Source organism: Miniopterus schreibersii (assembly GCF_964146895.1).
Source record: "Miniopterus schreibersii genome assembly, chromosome: 12".
Taxonomy (NCBI): Eukaryota; Metazoa; Chordata; class Mammalia; order Chiroptera; family Miniopteridae; genus Miniopterus; species Miniopterus schreibersii.
In genome coordinates, this window is record NC_138112.1 from 63351499 (window position 1) to 63370076 (window position 18578).

General features: G+C 41.9%; 1 protein-coding gene across 7 annotated transcripts in view; it reads right to left on the minus strand.

Moving 5' to 3' along the window:
- AMBRA1 (autophagy and beclin 1 regulator 1) overlaps positions 1–18578 on the minus strand; it is a 146891-nt gene that overhangs the window by 60655 nt on the left and 67658 nt on the right. For all 7 annotated transcript variants that reach the window (XM_081152910.1, XM_081152907.1, XM_081152909.1 and 4 more), the window contains 2 exons: positions 13324–13404; positions 12790–12890 (listed from right to left, as the gene is read on the minus strand). In XM_081152910.1, coding sequence (XP_081009036.1) covers positions 12790–12890; positions 13324–13404 — 182 coding nt within the window. The remainder of the gene's footprint in view (positions 1–12789; positions 12891–13323; positions 13405–18578) is intronic.

The following is an 18578-nucleotide window of genomic DNA, read 5'->3' on the forward strand; positions in this document are numbered from 1 at the left end:
CAAAGACTAGAACAGCTGAAAATTTCTTCAGAGCAGGTGTTCCTAAGCTGTCCCAGTAGCCTCTCCAACTAGACCATGGGACTGGAGAAACTGGGCATTCAGAAACAACTTATTTCAGCTTTGCATTGGTATTGTCAGTTTAATTGTTTACCTAATAACCAACATAACATTTTACCACTTTCCTGCAGTCACCTCACTTCAGCAGAATTCGATGAAAATATTTAGACCAAGAAACATTTTGTGGCTTTTATAAGTTCTCAGTTCACTGTTATGTTAACTGGATTCATTTTGCCTTAAAACCAAGTTCAAATTCTCTGACCCATGACAGATAAACGGAGGACGGGAAGGGGAGACAGGGAGCAAATGCAGAAGGAAGGATGGATACTGGTTGACTCTCATCACCACACACTCTAACCTCTTATCAGACAATAAAAGATAAGCTCTAGTTTCATTTGGGGATATTCTCTGCCTCTTTGGATTAAACAGTCTGTGCCTTTCCATTCTTGGAGCCATTTTTCCATCCCAAGGGACACCACTGCTCAACCTCCTTGGGAGTGGTAAGTACATTTCCCCCATCCCAGACTCAGTTGAGAGGGTCCCTTCTCTTCACTCCCCAGGAGCAAGCATGGCCACACACACATTTCAAGCTGTGGCAGCAGCTCACTTTGTGCCTCCTGGTCATTTCCTGAATCTTCAATGGTAAGTATGTATCTTTCTTACACACAGGCTATCACAGTTTAAATACAACTGCTCAGTGCAAGGCTCAAAACCCAGGACTCAAGAGCAGAGCCTGCGCCCCTGTCATTGAGATGGCTGAGAAATAACACCGGGGAAGTCCCAAAAGAATGCCTGGTGAGTATTAAATTTGTCTCTATGTGCCCTGAGGTCCAAGCCAGGCATTCCCTAGAGGAGGCCAGAAAATAGTTTTTAACCAATCTTATCAACCAGGCCAAGAAAAACCAAAGTCCTATGCTTGAGGAGAGCTGAGCTCTAGCTTATTCCAGCCATTGGCATAAGAAATCATAACGTGCCACAAAGACCCCCTGCGTTAACTTTCAGGAAATTTTCTTCCAAGTTGCTGCTATTACAGGAGCTGAGGATTTTAAATGATGCCATGGGTACAGGTTCACTTACAGCCAATTTAGTAAGTGCTCGCACAGTTAATTCTGTCAGTCTTACTCCTACATAGAAATACCTGTGGCCCCAGGGGGCCCAACCACCCACAGAGCTCTTTTGCACATCTTTTTACTCTCCAGCACACAGAAATAGAGGGCTACATCCCAGAAAACACCCAGAAAAAGAGAAAACGTTGTTTCTCTGAAACACTGTGCGTAGAAAACCAGGATCCAGCTTCCTATCTGGATGTAATTTCTAAATGCATGTATCTCTGAATAATCCAAATAATGATCTAGGCTATTTCCCCAACGTTCCAAATCTAAACATCTATATCCCTTGGTATGCTGAAACTTTCCTTTCATGTAAGGGCACTTTAAAAAGCAATTTGAGCGGCGTGGCTCAGTGGTTGAGCGTCGACCCATGAACCAGGAGGTCAGAGTTCATTCCTGGTCAGGGCACATGCCTGGGTGTGGGCTCGATCCCAGTAGGGGGTGTGCAGGAGGCAGCCAATCAATGACTCTCTCATCATTGATGTTTCTCTCTCTCCCTCTCCCTTTCTCTCTCTGAAATCAATAAAAATGTACTTTAAAAAAAAAAAAAAGCAATTTGTTTAGAGTGAGCAACCAGGCTACCTACCCCTGATCTCAGAAATCTACTTGTTATGACATAAGCAGAGACTCAAAAAGTGCTTGTGCATTGAGGCCTGACCTCTCTTGTTTCTCTTTGGAACCCAAAGACACTGTGGAGAAGCACAAGTTAGCTTCCTGGTGAACAGAAAAGAAACAAGGCATTCCAACCAAGGCCAACCAGCCTGCCAACCTCCAGGTATGTGCGTGAAAACATAGGTGTTAGTTTTCTAGGACTATCAAAACAAGTTACCACAAACTTAGTAGCTTAACAAATTTACTAGCATTCAGTTCCGCAGAACAGAAGTCCAACACAGATCTCAAGAAGTTAAAAATCAAGATGGTAGCAGGGCTGTGTTCCTTTCTGGAGGCTCTACGGGAGACTGTTTCCTTGCTTATCTGGGTTGCTGGCAGAATTCAGCTGCTTACAGTTGTAGGTTTGAGGTCCACAATTCCTTGTTGGCTATTATATGAGAGCCATTCCCATCTTCTATCATTGCATCTCTTTTACTGACCCTTCTGCCTTTCTCTTCCACTTTTAGGGGCTCATGTGATTAGACTGAGCCCCTAGATAAAGTCCACCCAGATAAATTGGGATGATCTCCCAGCCTCAAAATCTGTAGCCTTAATCACACCTACAAAGTTCCTTTTGCCACATGAAGTAACATAGTCACAGGTTCCAGAGAGCAGTATGTGGAGATCTTTGGCAGTCCATTTTTCTGCCTTCTATTCTAACCAAGACCACCCGCACCCAGGCAAGCCATCAACTGAACACAGAGAGCAGCCAAGTTGCCCCAGATCAGATGAACTGTACATTGGATCCATAGAATTGTGAGAAACAATAAATAAATGCTATTATAAGCCACTGAATTTGTGGATGTTTTCTGAGGCAGCAAAAACTGACAGAATGTCTAAGGCTACACCACTTCTGAGGGGGTCTGTGCAACCTTCAACCTCATAACATGGACCTTTCCCCTTCTCTGCTCTAGTTCAATGAGGCCACTGGCAGTTTTCTGCTCTCTGAACCATAAAACAAAACAATTTAATTTTATTTCTTCTTCCAGTCCAGATCTAGAGATTATTGCTGAAATTTAACAAAAGTCAGCCTTATTATTTCAATAGAACCATAGAGGGACTTCGTTTTTGATCCAGGACTGGAAGCTACATACATGAAATATATATATATATGCTAGAAGTTTTAGGGAAAGATTTGAAGGAGGGCCCATCTTTTGATAAAGCAAAAGTTGCTGATGGAAGAGAGAAATTTCACTGCCACCCAACCACCTCTCCTCTATGCATAAAGACCAACGAAGGCTTTGGAGGACAGCCTATAAGCAAGGGTCTCTAACCCTTCATTAGCTAAATACACTTTCTCAAATGGGCTCTCCCTCAAATCTGCTGGTACTTAAAGGTCTGGAAAACTTCAGGAGAAGGAAAATGCCAATAGCCAGTTAATGTTCTGTTGGCGCTTTTGGCTGACTTCCCTGTGCCTGGGTCTTGCCTATTAATTCAATGCTATTTGGATTCTATCTCAAAAAGCAAATGAGGATGGAGACCAGAGGCCTGTCTTCCCAGACTGATCAGAACAGCACAGTGCAATTATACCCCAACAGCTTTGTTTGGAATGTAATCACCGCCCCAGCCTTCTTCCCAATGGGATGGCAACAGTGTAATTACCTCTTCAGGATTCATTGTTTGGGAACGTAATTCTTCTACAGGGCTCTCTTTGTAGGGGAAAGAAGCTGCAACAAGAATATAAGAGAATTTGTAGCCCCCTCCCCAGCAGCAGTCTTGTGAGCTGAACAAATTATTTTTGCTTTTCTTAAAGTAAAGCCAGAGTTTACATTTCAGCCTCTTCTACCAGTAAGGGATCACCCACATCCCATGATGGTTCTGCTTGAAAAGTACCAGTTTAAAGCTAGACTGCTTGAGTTGAGTTCCTTATTCTGTCAAGTAGTAGCTGTGGTCTTGGGCAAATTATTTCATCTCTTATGCCTGTTTCCTCATTTGCAAAAATGTGTAACAGGACATCACTGGAATGTTGTGAAGATTAAGTGAACAATATGTGAGACATGGTTAGAACAGTATTTGGCACACAGTAAGAACTCTTGGGTTTTGGGTTTGTTTTGTTTGTTTAGCACATTAGAAGCACTATATTCCTTAGCCACTGCACTTTGCAAATGTGATCTAACAGTAGTTCATGGTCAAATCTAAGCTTGAGTTACCATGATCTTTCTTTCTATAATCGTTTTTACCAGTGCAGCATGAGGAGCAGTGTTCTGGATAATGTCAAATGCTGCTATAGAACTGTCACAGTCTCTGAGCTACTTGCTTAGGTAAAACTTCACTCTAATAAGCAGGAGTGACTGTGGATATTTCCACATCAGTCTTTTCATTTGTGTTACTAGTCCACGGGAAACTAGAATAGAGATTTGTAAAATCTTGCTGTTGGGAAGATCAGCAAGTATTACCAAAAGTAGCCATTGGCAATATGGCAGATTCTGGAGAAAATTCATCTTTCTAGCCAGATTTATGTATGAAAATAAGTGATTTATTTTCCTCACATAGGCATATGTGCACACTACACCCTACCTCCCTGAATAATAACCCTTGTTCCCACTGGAAATTTCAACCTTTTACCTCCTGTCCAGCTTTTCTTCTATTCCTTTGTAGCCTAGACCAGTTTAATTGTTTAGAAAGAAGTATTTTTAAGCTTATGAGCCACAAGAGTAAAAATCATGAATTTGTTTGCTAGACAGCCCCAAAGAACACAGCTTCACAGCTTAAGATGGCATGGCACACAGCTGCAGTGAGCTGGGCTTACAATAAATCCAGGGACTCATCTCAGTAGCCCTATCATATGTTTACAGGATATTTGGCTCTGGATGACACTCAACTCCTGGCCACAAGAACACCCCATGGAATCTCAATACTCCAAGAGGTCCCTGGTCACCACCTGCAGGTGCCTCTTTCCACATCATGGCTTATACCAAGATACTCATGCTTGCTCTTGGTTTCCAGCTGAGTGGCACAAGGACCCTGGGAAGAGCTGGCCTTGTGGATCAGCAGGTGTTAAAGAAAGGAAATTAACACCCACAGGTTGGCTCTACTTTGGTAGAGAGGGTGAGAGGTGCTGTCTGCCAGCTCCCATGGCATTTCCAGCCCGTTTAGAATAAATGAGGCTGCTTGAGGACATGAAAAGGGAAGGAGTAAGTAAGACAAGTTAATGTGAGCTCAGAATTTTAAAAAGAAGGGGGTGGAGGGTTCACTTCCTACCGCTCACATAGGTAAAAACCGATGCAGTAGATAGGCAGCAAGCCATCCCAAAGTCTGTAGATTTCTAATTTAAAGTATGTGGAGATGGGCTGCTGCCTCCACTGGAAAAAAATGGGCTTTGACCTCACAATTGGCTTTTTCTTTCCTCATATCTCCTCTGTAGATTTCTGTTTTGTTGTATCATTTGTTCTGAAGGTTGCAAAGTATGTCAAAGCACATACTAAGCATAACCTAAGTAGAGAGAGGTATAAGGGCTCTGGCATTACAGTGGGTGCTTTCAGATTAGAGAGCACCGTCAGCTGGCGTCTTTGAAACGAGCAGTATTTCTAAGAAGGACACAACCACAGGACTTAATAAGCTTTGAGATCACTCTAGGCATAGGGAAGCCCAGAGTACAGAAAACAAGGTACAAGGGGTCTCATACAAACATGCTGACGGTTACATTCCTTTTTCAGGAAGAAGAAGGGGAACAGGTAGGAAACTGGTTATGAAGTTAGAAAGAAGGTTATAGGTCAGTTTCTCCTAGGAATGAAACTCCTAGAAGAGCTGACAAGAATCTGTTTACCTAGCATGAAAGCTTAATGGACTTCTGAGCTCTCACAGCCAGCTTTGTGTTTGTACTTTTACTTTACCATTTAGCACAATACCCAATGTCCTACAGCTGTTTATAAGCACAATGGGTTTGCTCAGGAGATGGTAAGCTTATGGGGAACATAGATTATGTCTTGTTCATTTGGGTATTATCATATTCCTAACATAAACCATGAAAACAACAGAAGCTCAGTAAATGCGTATTATTTTCCCCTTTACTAATAACTCCAGATCATGAAGAGTATACAACAGGACTCACCAACATGAACACATCTTGGAATCCTGTCATGCACAGCCTCTAATATGCTACCAAGTCTTCTCTTCCCGTTCCTCTGTCTCTGTGCTTAGCTTAATGAATTCATCTAGACCAGTGGTACTCAAATTTTAAAGTGCACCAGGATCACTTAGAAGACTCTTTACAACACAAAGTCCTGGGCCCCACATCCAGAGTTCTTGACTCAGTAGGTATGGGGTAGGGGCCAAAAATTGCAGTTGTAACAAGTTCCCAAGTGATGCTGATGCTATTGGTCTAGAAACTACACTTTGAGAATCCCATGTTGCCATGGTTACTTAGCTGCAGTAGTTCTGCTGAGTAGATGCTTATTTCATCAGCATGGGTTCTGACGTGGGACAGAAAAGGGGTTTTCAAATGCAAACTTTGTGACTCCTCTACTCTTCCCACCTTGGGCAACACATAAGCAACAGAGGACATATTGGCTTGTCTAACTATCAACACAGGAACCTTCAGGTAATCTGTTGGTGTCAGAGAGCACAAGCTCCCAGTTTTTTTCAACTCACTGACCATAGCAAAGGGGAGAAAGCCCTACTTGGGACCTAAGAGGAGCACCACTGGGGAAGAAGGCAAACAGTGAGATATCAGTAAGTTTATAATTAGTGAGGGGACCAGTATAGTTCTCATACTGGCCCCCAAAAGTTATAATAAAAATCATAAAACAATAATAGCTAACATCAATTGAACACTTTGTGTACCAAAAAATACTGTTCTAAGTGTTTCACATATATTAATTCATTTAACCCTCAAAACAATCCTATGAGCCCTGCTGGGCATGGCTCAGTGGTTGAGCATCGACCTAGGATCCAGGAGGTTGCAGTTCGATTCCCGGTCAAGGCACATGCCTGGGTTCCGGGCTCGATTCCCAGTCAGGGCATGCAGAAGGCAGCAGATCAATGACTCTCTCATCACTGATGTTTCTCTCTCTCTCTCCCTCTCCCTTCCTCTCTGAAATCAATAAAGATATGTTTAAAAACAACAACAAAAAAAAATCCTATGAGCTAAAAATTATTTTTATGCCCATTTTACAGATGAAAAAACCTGAATCTCCAAAAAGGTAAAATAAATTAACCAAGATTACATTGCTAGGAAGTAGCAGAGTGACTATCTGAACCTAGACAGTCTGGCTCCAGAGCCCAAACTCTTTGCTATACTGCAAATGGCAGCTGTCCTCCTCGAGTTCCACTCCCTCATCCTCACAGAACCACTGAAAGATGAAATGGGGACACATTCAGAGTTCCTTCAAACTGTATTGAAAAACATAAATTCTTGGTCCAAGCCTAGGTTTGAGCTGCACCCTCTTAGCTAATCTATCAGGATTGGCAATTAAAGTCTCAGGGGAATTATTAAATTTTTAGTGGCAGGGCCAAAACAAAACATAGAAAGCAGGCCACTCCCTGGCTAGACTGTAAACTCCCCAAGGGCAGAGCCATTTAATTCTTTTATAAGACCCAAGTGCCCTGGAAAATGCTAAGCATTTAAAAAGTGTTACATACATTTCAAAGTGACAGTACAGAAAGGGTACAGGTGTAAAGATTCCATGGGAGGAAATTTCGGGGGGGGGGGGAAGGGGGGAGGGCAGCACAGACAGAGGCACAGAAAAACTTAGTCACATAATACAAAAGGAACAGAAATGTTCAGTGACAAGGCCACAGCAGCACAGGCTTAATTAAGCTTAGAAACTGGGCCTCAGGTTCCCAATAAGCACCCCTCTCACTAGCAAGCAGTGTGTAGTATATGGTATATGGAGATGTAGTAAAGGGTTTGGGTAGAGAGGACATGGATGCTCCAGTGACACCAAATAGGTAAAAGGCCCTGAGTACTGTAAGGCATCTGGGAAGGATGGGTTCTCTGGGAGGAGTGCTGCATTTACTTCTCTGTTTCCCAGGCAACCAAGCCAGCCCCCTTATCGCCTTCACTTTCATCACTGGAGCAGAATGAAAGGTAATTGGGTTAATTATTAAAGCAGCACTAGCTAGTACCACCACCACTAATTGTCCATTTATCTGGGATTTATAAACAGCCATCTTAATTGATGTTGAGTTAGAATGTGCCACTCACTTTATTTGCCTGGCTACTGGATAAAAGAGAGGTACAGAGCACACAGATAAAGAGTCCAACACCAGAATTATTATTCATTTCTGTTCATACTCATTTAAGTACACCATGATGCCCTTTAACTGTGTTCTCTACTATTCATCTCTCCCAGATCTACCAGTTCAAGTGAAGATCTAGTATATACTAATTAAGGAATTTGTTTAGTATTAGAGACTTATGACATCAAGTTGAAGAATCAGGATAATTCCTAAAAGTTGGCAAGCCCAAGGCTCTGATGCTCACTTAGTTGGCCAAACTAGACTAGACAGGGCTCCTAAAAGTAATTTCCTAAAGTACCAGGCAAGTGGGGAACATCCAAGAGAGAATTGGTATTTTTAAAAGAGATGAGAAGGGCAAAAGACATCCAAAAATAAAGTTAACAAGGCAAGGTAAATTCTTGCAAAAGTGGTAGCTCTGTATTACTCACACAGGCAAAAAACAGAAGGATGCCTGGACAATGAAAATACATAAGAAATCAACAACAGAAGGAAATTCAAGAAATTCACAAATATGTGAAAATTGAAGAACATACTCCTAAACACTCCTAAAATATACTTGGTAGAGTTGTATAGCTTTAAATGTATTTATACCTCTTTAAGTACAGGTTCAGAATTTGTGCTGTCTACTGGGTCAAAAAATAAGTCTTAAGAGAAATTAGATTAATTTCTAAGCCACTGCTAGCCCAGGACACTTGACCAGGCCCCAGTGACCTGTGGCTAAGAGCAAGAAAATCCTGACACTTCCCATTGGTTTTAATCAAAATACTAAATTAAGTACATCAGGCCAACCATCTGCTGGGAGCAGATGCTCATTAGGATGAAAGTCAAAAAGATTAGGCAGGCCAGATAACTAATACCCTAAATTGCCCAAGTCCCAATCCCTCAGAAGACTTTTGCTCTTCCAGTAATTACCAGGAATTTGTCAAATGCCAGGGCTTCTCACTTCAGTTTTATGAGCCTCAAACATGCAGAAAAATATTATAAGCTTAAGAACATGTTGGCAGATACTCCCTCCTTGAACTCAGGCAAAACACAACAGAGAAGACATAACAGACCAATAAGACAGGCAGACCAGCCTGGTTTAAAGTTCCAGGACTACTACCTCTTACTGTGTTACACTGTGTGTGACAAGTTCTCTGAACCTTGGGTGTTCTTCCCTGCAGAAGGAAAACGTACCACCTACTTCACAGGGTTGTTACAATGATTAAAGGAGACAATGTATGGGAAACCACTTAGGACAGTACCTGGCTCATAGTAGGCAGTCATTAACTCACTTCCTTCTTTATAATCAGTCGCTGTTATAGCAGAGCTAGAGCTGTCTACTAAAAAGTCAGCAGGGGGAGCTCCTCAGACTTGTGCGTGTTTCCCAAAAAATACCCCTGGTTGAGTTGCAGTAGCTTTAAGTGTATTTATATTTCTTTAAGTACAGGTTCAGAATTTACGTTGCTGAAGAAGGGAAATGACGTGGGTTGATGGGTACTGGAGGCCACCAGGAACCCACAGAATTAAGGGGAATGGATCAAGATAGGTGGGAGAGATGAGCATTAACATCAAAACTCTTCTCTGTAGTAGTTTGTTTTCTATTATAACTCTCAGGCTCTTGTGTGAGGAAGTGGGCAGGATGGATCTAAATTTTCTGCAAATCCATTTTTGCTGATTGTGAATGGCTTTGGCTAGGGCCCACTAGAGACTCATTTGCCACCATAGTACTGGTCATGCCTCCTAAAACTTCAGGTGTGTATATGCTTTTGTCCTGGAAGTCTGCCAAATGTCCATGCTTCACCCCTGTAGAAAGCCACTCACCATACAAAGTTTTGCTTAATGTTTGGAGCTAAGAAGCAAAGAGCAAGACTGAGGTACAGCCAACCACCTAGACTTTGAGCTCCAGGAGGGCAGGGATCATGTCCATCTTATTTATTCACTCTGGTAGCCTAGAACAGTGCCTGGACATGGCTGCAGAACAAGTATCTGTTGAGTGTAATTATTTTGAGACCATCACAACCTCATTCTAATCATACAGGAGGAAAGTACCTTTCCAGGAAACTTGAGAGTGCTTACTGCTAAAAGGACAATTTGTCTTTTTGCTTCAAAAGCCATTATGACATCAGCGATATTACATGATCACAAGTAAGTTTAATAAAATGCAAAACATCTGTGTCCAGGAGAGCACAAAGGCTCGGGGAAAATGTTGTTACATAATAAGGTTTTCCTCAGCAAGCACCTGTGTCATGAAAAGCTATGTGTAGAAGCCACTTAAAATACAGGCATACTTCGTTTTATTGTGGTTAGCTTTACTGTGCGTCACAGATGTTGCTTTTTTTTTTTTTTACAAATTGAAGGCATGGCCCTCTATCAGCAGAAAGATTACAACTCACTTTATTAAGGTGGTCTGAAACCAAAACCACAGTATCTCCAAGGTATGTATACCTGTGTAGAGGAACTAAAACGAGTAAGAAAAACCCTGAAGACCAGCCAAGTTCCTAGGGAGCGCTTTCTCTCTTCCAGAGTAAGATCCTGGAAAAAGAATGCTATTTTGATGCTCTGTCCTTTAAAATAACTGTGGGGAGGCAGACTAGGAAGCTCTGGAGTCCCACTGCTTGGTTCAGTTCTGGCTCCTCTACTTCTAGCTGCATTACTCTGGGCAAGTTAACCTTCTAGGCTTTAGTTTCCTTCACTGTTAGATAACAGTACCCATCTCATAGGATTACTGTGAGAAAGAAATGAAATATGACTGGGAAAAACACTTAAAACACTCCCTAGTGTATATAGCAAGAGCTCAAGAAATGTCAGGCTTTCTTTGGTTGCTGTTGTTATTACTATTATTGGACTTTCCTCAATAGAAGCAAAAAGACAGACAATTGTCAATAGATTATGGAGGGACATCCAAATGTCTACAAATAATGAAGCTTTAAAAAAAGACCAATGGGTACTCTGTAACATGTATCTTGAGAAAATGGGAGAAACTGGTTTAATTATGAATGGAAAACATCTGCTAATCTAACTTAAGAGTAAGATACTTAAGAGTCTAGATTTCCTTCCCCTCATGACACTTTGTATCCTTGTTAGAGAATTTTTCTCAGTAGATTTCATGTCGGTAAACAACTGCCTGCTGGAACACAACCCCGATATTCAACTTATCCATAAGTGAAATTGGGTCATTTGGGGTCAGGCCTCTGGGCATAAAGTGGGGAACAGAAAATGAAGGTAGAGCTATTAAATCAAAGGAGGAAAAAAACAACATACAGCTGTTCCAAAAATGCTAAATGCCAGGAAACAGAGATTTCTCCAGCAGCAGAGGAGCAGGAGGTGCTGTGTGGGGTGGTAGAGGCAGATGTCTGGAAGAAAGCAGGGTGGAGAAGAGCTCTGTAGTACTGCCTGGCAGCAAGTGATTATCTGCCACGAGGAGCTGCCACATGCTACCAGCCAAGTCACAAGGAAGTGCCAAGCAAGGAGAAGCATCAAGCCTGGGGTCTGTTCACCAACTCGGGCCAGAAGCCTCCTCAGATGAGGTTGTCGGGAGACCATGGTGTAGTCTCCTCCCTGGGCAAGCCCAGGCCTACAAAGTCCTGTGTCTGACAGAAAGCACCAAGGTTTCTGGGAATTCTAGGCTTTGACATTGGGTCAAGGATACTCCTACTCAGGAGGCCAGATCCCATGTCTTCCAGCTGTCATAGCAGCTAGGTTAGAAATCACATTCTCCCACCTGACAGTCCTACTGCCTCACATAGATCCCTACCTTTAACCCTTTAGCCATCACATGGCCCAGATATTCCAAAACATAAGCATTGCTTATGAAAGATACACTTAAAACAATAAAGACATATTTAAATATGACTTGATTTTTTAGAAATATGTTTTAATTGATTTGAGAGAGAGAGGAAGGGAAAGGAGGAGCGAGAGAGTCATTCATCAGCTGCCTCCTGCACGCCCCCACTGGGGATCGAGCCCACAACCAGGGCATGTGCCCAAATGGGGAATCGAACTGGCGACCTCTCAGTGCATGGGATGACACTCAACCGAGCCACACCAGCCAGGGCATGACGATTTTATACCTTTTATGCCTTCACATACATAAATTTACAAGTTGGCAGTGGACATGAGGTGAAGGGAGGAAAAGAGTGTGATGGAGAAATAACCTTTGTCAGCAAAAAAACAGAATTCTGCTTTGTTTCCTTCTTTAGAGATTTAGAGAAACAGCAGCACACACTATGTCCCAGATCCCAGTTGCATCATGCATCTTAGTCCATGGTCACTAAGCTATTCAGCAACCATAAAACTGCCTCAGCAGGGCTTGTCCAGTCCATTTCTGTTCTGTGGAGATTTCTAAGCCAGCTCTATGGGTCTCTTCTCCTCCTTCCTTGGAAGATTCTACAGCACCAGGAAATGCTACATGCTGCCAGTAGCAAAGGGTAGGAGAGGTATGCATTAGGCTCCTAATTAAATCACAGGATCTGGCTCATGAGTATCTCACCAACTGAAACATGAACAAGACACCTTTATCATTCAATAGCCAGAATCCAATTGCTGGATTAAGAAAAAAAAGAGTTTAAACAAAAAAGAAAAAAAATGTTTTTTAAAGATGTTTGCAGGAAGTAGGAATGTACAAGAGAAATGGCTTTCTTCAATCTTGCAGTTTCCTGCCTTGAAGTACGGAACCGAGCACAAGACCTCAAAACAGAGTTTTCAGCCAGATGGCAAGACGCCGCCACATCAGTACAAGTAACAAAGGGGAAAGCTTTATCTGGCTCCCTGCCCGTTCACATTTTCATAATCCAAAGAAACATTTCCTTACCTGCCAGGACCCTGTTAACAGAAGAGTGAGTAGCCAAGCCAGGCTGTCCACGTTCATGAAAAATCCCAGCGTAAGGCAAATACTCAGGCAGCAAGAAACGCCTACAAGAAGGAATCACGTGTGAAAAGCCTACTAAAGACAACCATAAAACAAGGGAGACATACTATGAGCTTACCCTCAAGAATTAAGGCTAAGGGATCCACTAGGCCTAGAAATCCACAGAAGCCCAGAGTAAAAATTCCTAGGATTTGTACGTTCACAGATTTGTACGTCCTTCTTGATCTTTCTTCTAAAGTTTCCCAGGGCTTCTATTCTTGAACAGGATGCTCCCAATACCACTATTCTATTTTTACTGCGGTCAATCATCTCCTGTCAAGTCTTTAGGTGGTAGGGCTAGATCGTAGGCTCACTAGGAAATAATTCTAGGTATGGACAATCCAAAGACCAAAATGTAGGTTTAAAAACTAAATCCCAGGCTTTCATAAAGGCTCCCTCATAAAAGTCTCTCATAAAGGCTGACTATCCAGTTCTTACCTTGGTACAAAGCGTCCAAGCGAAGGTGCAGACATCCGGGCATTGCGCGGAGCTCGGTGCCTGGATCTGTCACCATTGTCCCTGGAGAAAACAAAAAGACTGCACATAAGAGAGTCACTAAAGCAGGAATCAGCCACAAGCCCAAATGACAAACATCCCCCAAACTAAGTTCCTACACTGAGGTGAAGACCCCAGAGGAATCAGTTTGCTTACTATTGGGGTGGCACATTCATATACTGTATTTCTGGAGTAGCTCAACTAAAAGATTCATGAGCATTTACTAATAGTTCAGAAAGAAGGAAGATTTTTTCTTGAGTTAATGTGGACTCTGAACTCTGCTGCTTCTGAAATTGAAGCCAGGTTTAGATCTTCTAAGGGATCTGGAATGGATACTTTTTTCTAAATTGAAAGATAAACTTTGGCTTTTGGGGATCTTAAAGGAAGAAACATTTCCTCATCAATTTCATCCAGCAAATGGTTATCTTTCAATGAATCTGTTTAGGTCCTTGGTGTGGAAAAATCATTGATAAGTGAAAGAAAGACACTAAGTAGTCCTTTGTTTTAGAGACTGAAAACTTGACAATGACAAAGAATATTAGACAATGCAAATATAAGTCAGGTCAGTTGAGTAAAAAGAAAAATGTCTGGGTATTTTCTTTTTCTTCTTTAAAAAAATATGTCTTTATTGATTTAAGAGAGAGTGAGGGAGAGAGAGAACCATCAATGATGACCCAGAATCGTACCAAGATGGCCTGGATCATAGGTCGATGCTCAACCGCTGAGTCATGCCGGCTGGGCTACATATTTTCTTTACAGCCTATAATAACCACCATTTACTAAATATCTACTAAGTTCTAATGCAACAGTGAATATGTTATCCCATTTAATACTTCCAGCTATCCCCTGAGGTATTATTAGCTGTTTTACAGATAAAACTAAGGAACAGAGAGGCAAATGCCCAAGGTTACACAACCAGTAAGTGGCTGAGGCAGGATTCAAGGAAGATCTAAATGACTCTGAAGCTCTTGCTCGTTGCACTACACTTCACTGCTTCCTACAAGAAGACAGAGGGCAGAGACTTCACGTGGCTTAGCTTCCAATGCATCAAAGGAACAATAAGCCAAAGGGCACTGGCTGGCCAGAGCCGTTAATTAGCCGCTTAACCAAACTCCACAAAATAAATGAACCTCTGAGAGCCTGATCTGGGATATTTCTTAATTCTACCCTTGGATTATCTTCAATTTAGTAAGAAAATCTTCAAGCTGGCCCTGGAACCAAAATTAAGACAACACTTTGGCTTTCAAATGGACCACTGGGAGCTTTACAGCCAGAAATAAAAGCCTAGGAAGGTTTTTATAACTTGCCAGAATTGGATGCTAAGTATTTAAAAACAAATCAATACCAGGGATATTGGAAGATGAACCATTTAAAGTCAGTACTTGGTTTTTATTTTCCCAAAAGAGAAAACACACTGTTGTTTTCCCTAACATATATTCCTTTGACTTGAAATTCTACAGATGAAGGAAGAGGCAAGGAGAGAGATAAGACCATATATATATATATAAATATATATACACATACATATATATATGAAAATTTAAAAGGGGATTAAAAAGAACAATGAGATCATAAATTCCCAACCAACAGAGACTGAATTGTGGGGAGCCCACAAATTATTATAAGGTCTTGGTAGCCACATGGACACAGGAGTACCTGAATATCAAACAAATAAGACAGCTCTCAAGTTAAGCATATGACTATTTTTCAAATATATGTAGAGTCAAGTTGTTTAAAAATAGAGGTGAATTCATGTTTTCATAATAGCACAATTTATTTATTAATGGCCACTAAAAGTGTAACTAATTATCATGAGAGGAGTTAGAAAATAATACTGAAGTTAAAAAGGGTCCTAAGCCTTAAAAAGGTTGAAAACCTTTGTTAAAGAAGCATCATGGGACAAATCCATTACTTTATTCTATAGCTATGAGAGAGCTGGCCTTTCCAGAATCACATTGTGGAGCTGCCAGTTTACTTCTGCAAGGCCCAAAGGGTCCTCTCCCTCTGGACAACAAACAGTACTCTATTTGGTATTAGCAGAGCTGAAGGGCAGAAAGGAGAAGCCAGTGCCCATCACGACACAGAGCTTGGCAAAAGGACACTAGAAGACAACTTAGAAAAATGGATAAACACCAGAGCTGGGGGGAAATTTTGGGATCCTATGACATAATTCACAAGCCAAATCTCTCACTGTTATTAAAATATAAAAACAACCAACTTCTTTCTGATTCAGCTTCTCCCTCCATTAAAAAACGGGAGGGACTGCCCTGGCAGTCAATAAATGCATAAATAAGTGGAACAAATCAATGTTTCTCTCTCTCTCTCTAAAATCAATAAACAAAAAATAAAACAAGAGGTAATATATTAAGTGAGTGGAGATGTATTTGCTGGTCCTCAGTTTAACGTCCTAACTAATGATGGAAGAGAAGCAACTAAATGGCATCTCAATAAAATGCAGAAATGACTTCAAATTGACAGTGTTGAGAACACTAGCAAAGGAGAAGTGACAGAATGGGACCCAGAATGATGTGGAAAATGTGAAGCACGGTGAACACACAAATGAGATGTTGCCTATGGGAGAAATACAAAGACATCTAGGAGAAAACAGCCCGTAACAAAAACAGCTCAAACATTTACTGACCAGAAGAAACCTTGAAAACAGAAATGGGTAAGGTGGCAAAGGTCAGAATGTCCAACCAAAGAACAAATTAGGCAAGAAGAGGGTAAAAGGTGCTGGGTTTTAGTGCCGGCACACAAAAATCCCTGACTAAAGGCAAAGGTTCAAATAAACTAGAGGTGAAAAGGGCAACTAACGATTCTAGGTTCTCCAGTCTAGAAAGAAGATTCAGAAGTAATAAGGAGTTGAGATGGGGAAACAAATTTCAACACGTAGGATATTTGCAGTGGGGGGTGGAGGTGGTTCAGAAGGAATGGAAAGGAAGATTGGTAAAAGTTCCAAGAAAAGAGCAAAGGAACGAAAAGTACTTAAAATAATGTTGTTTATAGAAAACTACAGACTCTGCCGCTCACTTTAGTGCTGGTACAAGATCAACAGGGAGCATGGCTCCATGAGATGGAGGCAGTGAAACTGGTCAGGTAGAGACAGTACGAGTGAACTGGAAGATGTTTTATAGATGAACAGTGCAAAAAGGAAGGGCCAGAGAGAGTTTATCTTAGGGATAGAGGAAGGTGCTAAATACTGGGGCCTAACATAGCTCATGCCCTTTTCAAGGGGGGGGCTTAAAAAAGCAAACAAAAATGGTGAAGACCAGAGTGTACAGGTATGCTGGTACTGCTCCTCCCCCACAGGAGGCCTCTTTCTCACAGGGAAACACCAGAGAAATCCTCATCAATTTCCTCAGCCAGAAGCTAGAAGCTGCCTTTAAGCCAGCAGGATAGATGCTGGCTGAGTCATTAATGGCTTTCCCAGTTGTTGAACTCTATGCATCTCTGATTAACTCTCAGAGGGGTATTTGGGAAAGAGAGGGGGGGAAATAAGATTTTCTTGTAAAAGATTTTATAAGGGAAAAATGCCTTCAAACAATCAAGCATCTAAGACAAATGCTGAATACAAGAAAATACATCTCTGGGACAAGGGAGAAACACAGCAGCAACTCCTGCTAAATGCCTGGGATTAACTGCCAGGGAGAGAGGCCATAATTTAAAGGAATGAAAAATACACCTACAGACTGCTGTCTGAGTCCTGACCAGACAGGTTGTCATTACTCCTCAGTGACAAACGGCTCTGACTCGGGCCTTTTATAAATGAAGTTCTTGCAGCAAATAGTTCAAAAGGCCATTGTCCTCTTGACAATACACAGATGACTTTGCTGAAAATTAGACTATTAAAAAAATACTTGTTTCCCAATGTTCTTGTTTCTCTTTAATCTCCAGACAACAGAAGGCCTGTTCAGAATTCCTGTGTCTGGATGGCACAGTGATCTTGGCTAAGTCCTTTCCTTCCCCAGGTGCTGTGAGGAACTGAGGCCCCAGTCTCTACTGCGAGACTGTGCACACATATAAGTCCTTAGATTTCTAGGAGCAAGGCCCAGACCAGCTGATAACATCCACAGGGGATGCCTAAAAGCACAGGTCTAGTGAAACTGCAAAGCCTTCTTTGTTCTCCAAGGAAGAGTGATTAACAGATAATTACCACTTACAAATTCCTCTTCGAGCTTATTCTACCTTTAATTTCATCTGCACACATTATGAAAATCCATATTCCTATTGTGCACTTTTTTAAAAAATATGTTTTTATTGTGTGTGTTTTTAGAGAGGAAGGGAGAGGTGGAGGGAGGGAGAAAAAGGGAGGGAGGGAGGGAGGGAGGGAGGGAGGGAGGGAGGGAGGGAGGGAGGGAGGGAGGGAGGGAGGGAGGGAGGGAGGGAGGGGGAGAGAGAGAGAAGCATCGATGTGAGAGAGAAATATTGATTGGATGTCTCCCATCCATACATACCCTGACTGGGGACAGAACCCTCAACCTGGGCATGTGCCCTGACCAGGAATGGAATCAGCGACCCTTTGGTGCACAGGACAATGCTCAACCAACCGAGCCACCCAGCCAGGGTCCTACTGTACATTTTATGTTAAAAAATAACATAAACATAACACTGAAAAATAACCTCCTTGCCCCTCTTCCTTTTGGGTGTTGAATTCTTTCCTTCTGTATTTTCCTGTTCTAAGCCCACAATCCAGACATAGTCCACTTTCTCTTCTGCACTCCTCATAATAAATATTCATATATATTTTACTTGTGCAGAAAGAGTACTAATTCTAAAGCTGCCAGGCAATATATTCCATATTTCTAAGCAGCAGGCTCAAAACCCTCAGTCAAGAGCTAGAACTCAGGTAGGCATATGTTTTAGCTTAGGGGCCCTACAGGTACCAGATACCCTCCTCCTAATCCTCATGAGTCCCCCTCACTCTTCTGAGACTTCATTATCCTACCTCTGCTGAGTACAAGGGAATTTCTTCGAAGGTAGTTAACTCCAACAAAAATCTAAGAACTTTAATGCTAAAAGAAACTTCAGAGATAATCTATTCTCATTTTACAGATCAGACACTGAAGCCTAGCCATGGTGGGCAAGGGACTTGCCTAAGGACAAACGATAAATTAAAAACAGCCAAAACGAGAACCCAGGGTTATTCCCTAGACAGTAATTGTCAGTCCTCATATGTTCTCACCTGTGCTTTACCCATG